At 37.0% G+C, this 12,520-nt stretch overlaps 1 protein-coding gene across 10 annotated transcripts in view; it reads left to right on the top strand.

Moving 5' to 3' along the window:
- Unc-115a (Uncoordinated 115a) overlaps positions 1 to 12,351 on the top strand; it is a 112,235-nt gene extending 99,884 nt beyond the window's left edge. For 4 of the 10 annotated variants that reach the window (XM_069506862.1, XM_069506861.1, XM_069506856.1 and 1 more), the window contains 6 exons: positions 4,511 to 4,590; positions 5,683 to 5,752; positions 6,631 to 6,648; positions 7,842 to 7,882; positions 8,343 to 8,582; positions 9,098 to 12,351. In XM_069506862.1, the coding sequence (XP_069362963.1) occupies positions 4,511 to 4,590; positions 5,683 to 5,752; positions 6,631 to 6,648; positions 7,842 to 7,882; positions 8,343 to 8,582; positions 9,098 to 9,211 (563 nt within the window). In that variant the 3' untranslated portion in view covers positions 9,212 to 12,351. The remainder of the gene's footprint in view (positions 1 to 4,510; positions 4,591 to 5,682; positions 5,753 to 6,630; positions 6,649 to 7,841; positions 7,883 to 8,342; positions 8,583 to 9,097) is intronic. The other 6 variants (XM_069506857.1, XM_069506860.1, XM_034981452.2 and 3 more) reach the window with 3 other exon arrangements.
- Positions 12,352 to 12,520: the final 169 nt, after the last annotated feature.

The raw sequence follows: 12,520 nt of genomic DNA, 5'->3' as shown, positions 1-12,520 counted from the left end.
AGGTATCCATTCGTTCCGAAACTCCAGCACCTACAGTGCTAGGTTTAAAGAAACAGTTAAAACAATTAATTCAGGAAATTCCTTCTGAATCAATTTTAGAGACGGATTTCTCTTCTGAAAGTGAGTTAGGGGTTATTACTAAAAAACTTCAAGACTTAGAAGATTTATTAAAAAAGTGTTCTGACACTAAAGATAGACATGCCCTCTGTAGGTCTAAAGCTTTAGCTTCACATTTGTACTTTAGAATTTTGAGAATACAGTGTTCCGAACTCAGCTTAATAAGTAGGAAGAGTGAATTACATACAAAGTTGCAGAGTTTGATTTCCAGATTAGATGCTGACAATGAGTCGTCTCACGACGAATCACTGGATTCCGAGAGTACCGCCGTTGACTGCACTGGTGATAAAAATGTTGCCAAGTGGAAGTTAAATTTCAACGGACAGGGTGATCCGCGCAGTTTCATCGAACGCGTTGAGGAATATAAAAGATCTTATGGCGTTTCAGATGGAAAATTATTTGTTTCTGCATTTCATCTTTTTACAGGCCGAGCATTGTTATGGTACAGAGGCAACAAATGTCAAGTTTCGTCTTGGTCAGAATTGAAAACTTTATTTTTAGAGGAATTTGATGCAGTAGATTATGACTACAGGTTGCTAGGTGAAATTCGAGCAAGAACACAAGGCTCTGAAGAACCTGTGTCTATCTATTTCGCTATAATGTTCTGCATGTTTTCAAGGTTGTCAACACCACTTTCCGAAGAACAAAAGTTACAAATTTTATTACATAATATTCGCCCTTTTTACTCAGAACAATTAGCTCTTGTTGACATTAAGTCTGTCGCAATGTTGAAGGAAAAGTGTCGCAAACTAGAGGCTGCGAGGCAGCGTTCCGCCTTATTTTCTGAGCCTACTAACAGTAAGGCAACTTTAAGTTCAGAGTTTGCTTACAAACAAGTGACAAAACAGATAAACACACTTTCAGTCACACCTGCACCTAAGGTTGATACAAGTAAAGGCACTGATTTTACGAAAACAAATAAACAACTATGTTACAAGTGCGGCAAGGGTAACCATTCCTTTAAATTTTGCAGGACAGTTCCGAAATTTATTAGATGTTTTTCGTGTGGACGTCAGAACTTTACAGTAAAGACATGTCCAAGTTGTAGTAAAAAGGCGATTAGTAAACCCGCTCCAGACAAAAATTCAAAAAACTAATTAGTAAGAACTGTGCAGAGACACAAGTAAAGAACTTGGTCATTAACAACAAAACATCCCTTTTACCTGACACAGTTCTGTAACATGTTTTGTGTGTGAAGTAGCTTTTATCATAACCTTAACACAGCTCTAAACAAAATTTCAACAAAATAATGAAGTATCAAGTCACTGACAAAAAATTGTTCATAACTTCATACTTGAACTTAATGTAATCTCTGAATATAGTTTATATATTTAGTTTCACAAGTTGTAACTCTTAGTATTTATAAATGTATGTGTGTAACTAGTTAACGGCACATAGCGTTTCAAAACTTTAATTATACTAAGTTACCGGAATTTTCAAACATAAGATGTACTTACTATTGAAAGCAATACCCAACAACAACTCAGTTAAGCAATGTTTATTACTAAACTGAAGGCAAACATTCACTTATACACCTCCAAGGTAAGTCGATAACATAATTAAACGGCATAAGCACCATTTATAATGTGTTAATTAAATAAGAAAAAAAACCAATGTTGGACTATACTCAGAAAATTACTTAAACTATCAAACAAAATTTCTAACTATTAGTTATTATTTAGTTAGTTAACCATAAAAACAGCTTAGTGCTCTTTGCAATGTGTCACTACTTAGAAAATTGTACAATCAGCGGAGTACATTTCATAAAATTTACAAAATTTCTCAAAATATACAGAAATAACTATATAAAAAACGTTCGGGCGCCATTTGTAAGGGTGGTAAATTGGGCGGAATAGAAATATACCCGGATACGGAATAATCTACCACCTTACAAAGATTAGAGGAAAAAAAAAATAATTTTACTTACTTGATCTATCTACCTAGTAAAGAATAGAAGCTAGCCGTCGACTCCCTTGTAATGTATATGAGGTGTTATAAATGAAATTTGCTAGATGTTAGGCAAAATTGTTTTTAATGTAACTTTTACCGGGGTCGCTTAATACATAGTGATGGCTAATAATGCTTAGTTATTCTAGCTTAATGCCAAGACTTAATTTAGATACATTAGAATGCCTTAGGTAGATAGTACATAAAATCTATGTTTTAAATTTAAGATGCCATTGGCATGGAATAGACAATGACACAGTAAAATTCATAAAATTGTTTCAAAATAAAAGCTCAGTAGTAAAGACAGGGTTCTTACTGTACACATACACTAAGAAGGTTCACTAAACTGTTCCAGGATACAAACATTTGCTTACTTGTAGGTGCGAAGACTGCAATGTAGCTGGACGGCATCGGCCAAGCTCCCAAAACTCGATTTAACTTGATTCTTCACAACCGAAATGTTTCATTACAAAGATTTTCACCAAGTCTTATCCATAGAAATTAAGTTGCCAACGTGAATGTGCAAAAGAAATAAATACGAAAACCGAAAACTAAAAACGGAAACGCAAACGGAAACGCAAACGGAAACCCTATTGAACTCCTGGCCACCAATGGTTTTCAGGAGTCCACCCACAACCCATTATCCTCATTTATTTGGGAAGGTAAAATAACTGGAACATAATTGATGAAACATTGAAATACGTTAGGATGACTAAATTTATAACTATTGTATTTTTCCAGGCGAAGCCATGGGCGAAAAAGAGTGAGATTTTCCTGGAACGAAAAAATTCGTCTTCACATGTTGACTCCAGAAAAATTCTAAATCTCACCAATCGGTGTTGCCAGACGCAACCCGAGTGTGGCCGCTCTCATTTAGTTTGATCATGAAGCCAATTCATTTTTGAATATTTGCGGAACCTAAGGATATATTATAAGAACCGTTTTGTTAATGACTTAACAATAAACAAATGATATTATGGTTTTATTTAATTATTTTGTTTTATTTTTACGACAATTGACAACGAAGCAAACGCCATCTATTGTGGCTCGAATGAACTCTGAACATCGACCCACGCGTAGTTCTGCACCTTGATGCTAGGTGGCACCAACATACTTTGAACAAAATTGATTTTTATTAAAAGCGAAACGCTAGTTAGTAGTTCAAAATTTACAACGTCACACTACCGACTGGCAGACTGCGCGAGTTAAAACTCCTACCTCTTAAAATATTTGGTGGACTGCAGACAAAGGAAGTAAGCTCAATTAGTATCTCGTAAATTCCTTCTAAATTATGCCATTATTCCTTAAATCTTTCCTAAAAACTCACCCGAAGCACAAAAACAGCCCTCCCTTTTAACCCCCACTCCCTTTTAAAAATGCGTAATGCAAGGGTTCAAATTAAGTAACTTGCACCTATCTCATATCTATTGCACCTGTCCATATCCTCATACCCTTACCGTACACTCACTATAATCAACAGCCGGCGAACTGCAATTTTCAATGTTAGTATGTTGCACTTACCCCTTCTTACATGAAATGGCAGCCTACAAGCGTACCACGCGGTGACTACTTACACCTGCTTCATATCTCATACCCCTTCGCTTTTTACCCCTTTCATTTTATTAGGTGGTGGACTGCGTCATAATATTTCCACAATATTTCTACACTCTTACGTCTTACCCTTATTTATTAGGATACCTTTTACCCGAACCAGATATCCGTATCCATCAACCATCGGCCTCTGTGTGTAATCCTTACCCCATACATATCAACAATAGCTAGCGATCTGTGCGCATGCAATATCATTACCCTACATCCAGGTTCCATTTACCCCTGCATCTACCAACCACCTGACCAACACATGGCGTGCATGCGTGAGATATACCCCTCATTCCTGACTCTTCAGACCCTCTTCATACTCTCCTCTTGTCGGTATCAGCTCATCCGGTATGTTGACCTTATACCATCCGCACCCTGCATACTATGTTACATGAGAATATAGGCCAAATTGACTCGGAAGATTATGAGTTCTGCAAAAGTATACACGCTTTAACTTGTGAGACAGCAATCTATGAAGCCGAAGATACAAATATCTCTTTGTAAAGTCCGACGTGTAAAAAAAAGCTAGGTACTTCAATAAGTGGCTAAAAATTAAAAAAATAATTTAATTTACTACCGACTGTATTAGGTATACAAGAGTTATTGTAATGAAGTTCTATAATAAAATTTTTTTAAGTCTGTCGGGTTTTGATTTTTTTTTCAATTTTTTTTCTGTATAATATTTCACGCAGATCCTATTGAGAATATTTTTGCACAACTCAAAGTAGCTCCGATTGTTTCGGTCACTTCTCGTGCAGTTTGGTGCGCAGTTAGTGCGAGGTTTAGTGCGGGGGTTAGTGCGCTTAGTGCGAGGCTTAGTGCGCGTGTAAAGCCGGTAGTGTTGCAGTGGTGTCGTCCCTGCGCGCGGCGCCGCGACCTGGTTACGGACTCGCAGCGCGCTCGCATACCTTCTCATCCAGTACTGCGGTGAGTACATATAAGAAAGAAAAAAAACCTGCCAAGTGCGAGTCAGGCTCGTGCAATGAGGGTTCCGACATTGAGGGTCGAGGGTTTTCGACATTTTGCAGGATAATTCAAAAACTATGATACATAAAAATAAATAAAAATCTATTTTAGAATGCACAGACCTTTCATATGATACCCCACTTGATATAGTTATCTTACTTAGAAAATTGAAAATACTAATTATTAGTTCATGACCACAATTTAATTTTTTTTGTGATGTAAGCCTAAATTCACGGTTTTCAGATTTTTCCCCAAATGTCAACTATAAGATCTACCTACCTGCCAAATTTCATGATTCTAGGTCAACGGGAAGTACCCTGTAGGTTTCTTGACAGACAGACGGACAGACAGACAGACAACAAAGTGATCCTATGAGGGTTCCGTTTTTCCTTTTGAGGTACGGAACCCTAAAAAAAAATGCATTTATTGCTCGTTCATCGTAACTTGACACGTGAGAATATATTGACACCATTGCAAATCACACAATAATAAGCCCTAATTTCTAAGGAATAAAGCAAACAAAGCAATGGTGCCAATATATTCTCACGCGACAAGTTACGATGAACGGACCCGAAACGGTTACGGCTCCTCGGGTTTTTATTGACATTTTGCACGATAAATCAAAAACTGTTATGCATAAAAATAAATAAAAATCTGTTTTAGAATGTATAGGTAAAACCCTTTCATATGCCACTTGATCCTAGTTATCTTACTTTGAAAATTGAAAATACAAATTCTATTTGTTCATGAACACGTTTTAAATTCTTTTATATTATTATTATATAATTTTATATATGTATTACCACCTTTTTTTAATTTATTTAAATAGATGTAGCGAGCAAACGAGCAAGCGGGTCACCTGATGTTAAGTGATTACCGCCGCCCATGACTTTTGCAGCACCAGAGGAACTGCCGATGCGTTGCCGGCCTTTTAGGAATTTGTTACCACTTGTCTGTTACGTTTTATAAATATTTGGTTCCTCTTCGTAAGTTAGTGGTCTTTCATTTCACACAATGTACAAATGAGTGAAGGAGACGTGTATATGTTTTCAGGGTGACTTCACATTTAGCGGGCTCGGCGACAAAACGCACAGCACCGACTTCAGCAGCGGCAAATCAGACAGTGAGTATATTTCCTATACTTTTTTTTTATTGAACTACCAACAGAATCATACAAAAAAAAATACATTATTCAAATCCTAGGTGCTAAGTTATTATATAATTCAAATTATTTTTAGTATTTTAAAATATTACCTCCACCCTAAAGGCGCCCAGCAATAGGCCTCTATTTTCGGTTGTAGCCCGTTTATGAGGCATCTTGATGTATACTGCGTACAAAATGAGTTCTCACGCGCCATTTTAACTTTCAAATCAATTCAATTAAATTCAAATTTCTTTATTGCGAATATGGGGAAACAGTGGAGATGTTACAAAAACAAAAAGGTACAACCAAATTCTGCCTATTAGCATGCAATATGTTATGATATACCTAACAACGTGTAAGTACATAGTTTTGATAAAATTAGTCACATTAAATACTTAGTCACAAAAAAAATACAAAAAATATGTAATAGTATTACAAATATCAAAACTTTAGGTGTCCGTCATGTCAAAAGTACGATTTTAGTCCTTATTTTAAAGGTGAACCGTACTTTTGACCTCCCAGTTGACACACAGAGTTAAAATGGCACGTGAGAACTCATTTTGTACGGACTATATAAAAGTATCTTTGAGACTAGTTTTTGAAATACCTCTAGTGTTAGGTGTTTCTTTTCAATATTTTGTTCAACGTCTTAATGCATTTAAAAATATTTATGAAAGTAAATAATTAGTTTTTTAAAATCGGGGATGACGGGGATTTTTTAGCTATTAAATGTTAATTTTGTGTTTCTATGTAATAAAAATATGTCATACGTATATACAATATCTATATGTATGTATGTCCATTATACTATTTCCTGAAATGACAAGCGCTCTATTTTATTAATTTTGTGCGCTCAGTGCGGACGGACCTGTGCAGTAAGTAAAGCGTGCGCCTCGCTTCCGAAAAGGATAGATATATTTATTTCACTCGCGTCAGAGCGAGATGATGATAGCGCCGCAGATCCGCTTGTCACTAACGCGGCCATGATACGATCAATCTCGCATCACTCCAATCTGATCTGTGGCTTTGGATTGATGACAATGGCACCGATTCTAAGCACAACCTAATTTTAGAGTATTCGCACCCTCTACTTACTATTGTAATATGAAAAGGACAGAAGCAGTTTGACATTTCTAAATTTAATTTTTCTGTTTAAATTTGTATTGGGGCCGATTCTCTTGTACACAATCTCTAAACTAAACTAAATTAACAAGTCTAAATCTAGTGCTATCCTTTTCCGCAAGCAACATTATGAAAGGGATAGCAATAGATTTAGTCGTGCCATTTTAGTTTAGTTTAGAGATTGTGCACAACGGAATTAGCCACATTGTGCACTTAAATTTAGAGTCTTTAAATGTGAAAGTCATGTTCCGTTCCTTTTTTAGCATTAGTAAAAAGAAAGGATGCAGATACTCTAAATTTAGTTTAGAGAGAGACTAGAGAATCGGGGCCATTGACTATTTATTTATACCTTCTAGCTAATGCCCGCGGCTTCGTCCGCGTGGTATTAGGTTTTTTAAAAATCCCATGGGAATTCTTTTATTTTCCGGGATAAACAAAGTCACGGATTGTTTTGATACCAGACTGGTCGTCAAACGGTCATCTCCAAAAGCTGAAATCTATGACGCGTGCATACTATTAAATTGCTCAGAAACTAGTCTGAGAAAAGTCAAAGTAAGCGCTATAGATCTTAGCCTACCAGGCCGTACTATCGTTCAATCAAATCCGTGTAACGCACTTTACTATTCATTTATTAAATGTATTTATATTTATAGATCATCTTTAACATTCTTTCATCATAAATATGTACTTAGTTTAATTTTATTTGTGAAATTCTGCTGTACTACCCTCACTTGGCAATTAGTAATGACTGTTATCAACTGGTCAAACTGAGCACACGGCCAAAGAAGCTAAGCTTGCGGTAGACCTCACGGCATGATAGCTTAGCTTTTCACGTGTCCCTATCTATCCAATAATTTTATTTACTAAATTATTGCTATTTCTTTTGTTTTTTTAAATGTATTCTTTTTTGGTAATGTAAGTGATAGAATCGTTTTCTAATTTTCAGTTTCTGCCGGCTCTATCACCGACGTGGATAGAAGTGCTGTGGTGAGTGTTGTATTCATTATCTACGATACGATACGATATTTCAATAGGGGAAATTAAAAAAAAACCAAATAACCTCATGTACGCGACAGATCAAGATCGCAATCGTTTCTTCCACATTCATAAGCCATGCATTTGTTGACAAATAACATTGCTAAGAAACTTATCGACAGATAACAGATAGATTGATTATATTATTAAAAAAAGTAGCCCATTTCCTTCCCCAGGATGCAAGCTATACTTGCACAGACGGACAGACAGACAGACAGACAGAAACACACACTTTTAATTATGAATTATTATAATACTATAGTTATAATTATAAAGTATGGATTACGGGTAAGTTTATCATTTGGATACAAATACAAAATACAAATTTCTTTATTGCGAATCTGGGTAAACTGTGGAGATGTTACAAAAACAAAATGGTGCAGCCAATATAGTGATTCTGTGGTGTTTGCAGACGACCGACGGCGGGGTTGTGATCCGCGGCGGAGGGGTCATATCCGCAGCGGCGGGGCCGGTGGGGCCGGGGTCCACCATGGGGTCGGGGGTCGGGGTTCGCGGCGGAGGGGTCCGGCGCTCCCTGCCCAACATGGCCACGTCGCATCTCCTGCACGAGCCCGCCAAGCTGTACCCGTACCATCTGCTGCTGATCACCAACTACCGCCTGCCGCCTGACGTAGACCGACTCAACTTAGAGGTGAGTGATAATCTGCCACTTCTGCGCAAAAGCTTTCACCCTTAGAGAATAAATAGCACCGCGATGGAGAGGTCATGTCTGCAGCAGTCGGGCTAATGAAGCAAGGGGCAACCATGGGGTCAAATTTTGGTCGAACTTGGTGTCAGTTTTAGGGTCGACCTATTGCGGTCACGGATCGGGTTTGTAGCGGCCAGACTGGTGAGGCAAGGGGTCGACTATAGGGCTAGTAATTGAGGGCGACCATGGGTCAGAAATCGGGGTCGATGGTAGGGCCAATGATTGAGGTCGACAATGGGGTTAGAGGTTGGGGTCGACCATAAAGTCAGGAAACCGGGTCAATCGTGGGGTCAGTGGTCAGGGTTGATCATGGGATAGAGATAGGAGTCGACGGGGTCAAGGGTTGTGGTTGACCACGGGATCAGTGGTCGAGGTTCGTGCTGGAGGGCTCCGAGGCTCCTGCCCAACATATCCACGTCTCACCTGCACGAGCCTGCTAACTGTAATGCTTGTTACAGCGCCACCTGTCGGACGCAGAGTTCGAGGCCATCCTGCAAGTGGGCCGCCAGGAGTTCTACCGCCTGCCGCAGTGGCGCCGCAACGAGCTCAAGCGGCGCGCCAGGCTCTTCTAGACTTGTACACTTGTACACCACGCACCGACCGACGACAGGGGAAATGGTATTATTACGTAAGGATTTTGATGGTTTTTTCTACCTTAGGTTATGGGGGAGGAGGAAAGTAGTTTCGACTTACAGCATCAGTCACTCTCTGGTCAAGGAAAACACTAAAACTAGAATTCATGGTCAAGATGGAGTTTCTTTAGAGGACCATTCATATGACACATGTCGTCTGAATGGTCTCCTAAAGAAGCCCCTATCTTGACCATGAATTCCAGTTTAAATTTCAAATAAGGGACGGTTCAAGTCCATGTTCCAATGCTGTCGTATCAACTTCAAGCTTTGGGTTTAATTGGAGAAGGAAAAGGAATATGTCTTACTGTTATGTATAAAATAAACGCGCTGAATTGAGATTCTCCTCCTTTTGGAAGTAAAAGTAAAGTAAAAGTAAAAAGAAGTACAATAGGCGGCCTCATCGCTAAAATAGCGATCTCTTCCAGGCAACCTTAGGGTAGAGGATATTATAAAAATTAAAGAAAGCGGAAGGGGTGTACTAATTAAATAAAATAAATACACGTAATATACTATGTATATGTATATGTAGTCGGTGAAAAAGCGGCAACGGTATGCTTCAAATCTATAGAAACTTTTATATTTGATGGAAAGGGGTAACCAAAGGGTTTAATAAATAACTGCTATACCCCTTCCAAGTTAGCCCGCTTCCATCTTAGACTGCATCATCACTTACCATCGGGTGAGATTGCAGTAAAGGGCTAACTTGTATCGGCTGCGCGATTGCAGTAGAATGACAGCTAGAATGTCACGATCGCAATCACCTCTGATTGGTTGACGCCCGCTCACTATTGGCTACAAAGCATTGTTGCAACAAGAATAGCACAAATTCAGCCAATCACAACAATTGAGATTGTAATCATGATTGCTGCAGGCTTTACGAAATCGCCCTACTGAATAAAAAAAAAGTGGCATTTACTTTGTTAACCCCCTTCAAAAATAAGGTAGTATCATCAAAAATCAAAAATTCTTACGTAATAAAGGGCCCTCGCGATTTCGCCTTATGGTCTACTTGTGTAGATATATTTTTAATTTTAATTTTTAACTTGTGTTTTAAACTGTTAATTTTTTTAGCCGTCAACAGAAAATAGGTGATTTAGGTGATTTTAAATTCTGTAATATAATTATTATAGTTCTAACGTGTAATACGATTTTTTACGAACAGTTTTATTTAAATGACGTCCCAGTACGATCGTACCGGTACGGGGAACCGCTTGGCGGGTATTGCCGATAATTTTATTTATTTGAATCGCATTGCACGTTAGCTTTAAGTTTATATTGTTGATACATATTCAATTGTACACCAAACTTGCTACACTATTTTAAAAGTATTGAATATCAATGTAGGGAACTTGTTGGGCGATAGGATTTTAGTTAAGTTTTGTTTAGTGTACAATTGAATGCGTACTATTTTTTGTAATAATGACCATTTTTATAAGAGATCGCGCAGGGCAGCTGTCAAGCGGGACCTGTCTATTAGTTAAAGGGCCCTGCACACATTGGCCCAACGTATTCGGCCACTGCACTCAGCCAATATGTAAACTGATTAACCATTAGATTTTTTTAAATAATGTGCAATGTTTTCCTTTGGTGAATAACTGCAGTAGAGTTTACGGACGTCAAAAAGTGTCCATGAAGATATCGCCTGAACCATGATTGCATTTGAAATTTAATTTTATCTGAATAAGGTAAATTTTACGATGCAATGACAAAGTAAGTCCATTGTTAAAATTTAGGATTTTAAATAAATAAACACTTTATTTTTCTTGGTACTGATGTAAACAAAATAAAGGCGAAACGATACTTTTCAGTCAGATTTTATATGTGACTACATATCTGTCACAAACGGGGCATAGTTTATCACAAAAACATTTTTGGCGCCATTTGCAAACAGCACTGTCACATTGGCCGACATTCGCCGAATGCAATGGTCCAGTGTGTACTGGAGCTATTAGAGTAATAATTGATCATTATTGATATTATAATAACTTTTCACATAATAAATATTTAACTTTTAAGTATGCGGTGTGATTTTGCTCGTGTCTATTAATTGTGAAAGTTCATAGAACTATTTTGTCGCTGAAAATGAGTCGATGCTCGTAATCGTATCGTAATGTCACAGTATCGACTATCGATGTTCTATCAATTGTCGATATGTAAGCGCGCGCTTCCTTTTAATAACACTTTGTGGACAGGGATTGATTATACATACCATTTTGCATTAGTATCTCTGTCAAATTACCGGTTTTTTGACAGTAAAGTCGAAAATAATGTCATAATTTTTAAATATTGTTGCGTACGTAAACTTAGTGACTATATTTCTACGTCACTATTTACTTACATAAATCCAACTTCAAAATATCAAAATCGAATGCGTTTCAACGGTTTTAGTAGTCACTAAAACTAAGTTTTCGACTAATAAAAAAAAATAGTTGGTACAATTTTACTTAATACTTATACTTTTGCCATTATTTAAAATTTAGACTGATTTTAAATTTTTAAATTGGAAGCGCGCGTTCTCGTGGTATACTTTTATATAAAATATATAATGACTTAATATATATTATGATGCCTTGTATGTATATGTTTAGGAGATATAATGCGAGTGCGTGACCTTCGATTGTTGTAGTGAGAACCAAATATACTAACTATATTATTATTATATGACTATGATATGACGTAGGAGGTATAGTTTTGCGTTAGGTTTTAAGTTGGGCTGCAGTTTGTATTGCTACGTATAATTGTGATAGGACAGTCGTGTCATTTGATCATGTCAGTCGGCCATTTTTGTTTTTTGACGTATCTTGAGCTGAAACACTATATTATTATACACTTTATTCGTACGACCAAAAGAAAAAAATAACAGAAAATACAGACATAAGTAGGATACAAAAGTAAAACTATTCTTCAAATTTTTTAACATTCAGCGATTGTCGCGCAACGCTCACGATCTGTCATTATTTCCATACGTCATAATCAGCTGTCAAATCATGAGTTTTGTGTGTAGATGATAAATGTCAAAAATGTTAGTTTTTGAATGAGTTAATTTTTTGAAGATCTCTAAGGCAGCTTTTCTAACCATTATAAAAAAAAAACTTTTTTATTCAAATAAACTTTTACAAGTACTTTCGAGATATATATAAGAGAATAATAGATAGATTTGTACTCAATATAACTTTTTCGTAACTTTAGTTTTAAGTTTACGTATTTAATTATCAATATATTATATTTTAGCGTTTAAACTACCGTGAG

Source organism: Maniola hyperantus, chromosome 24 (assembly GCF_902806685.2).
Source record: "Maniola hyperantus chromosome 24, iAphHyp1.2, whole genome shotgun sequence".
Classification (NCBI taxonomy): domain Eukaryota; kingdom Metazoa; phylum Arthropoda; class Insecta; order Lepidoptera; family Nymphalidae; genus Maniola; species Maniola hyperantus.
The sequence above is the reverse complement of the archived record's forward strand: the minus strand, read 5'-3'. Positions and strand labels throughout refer to the sequence as shown.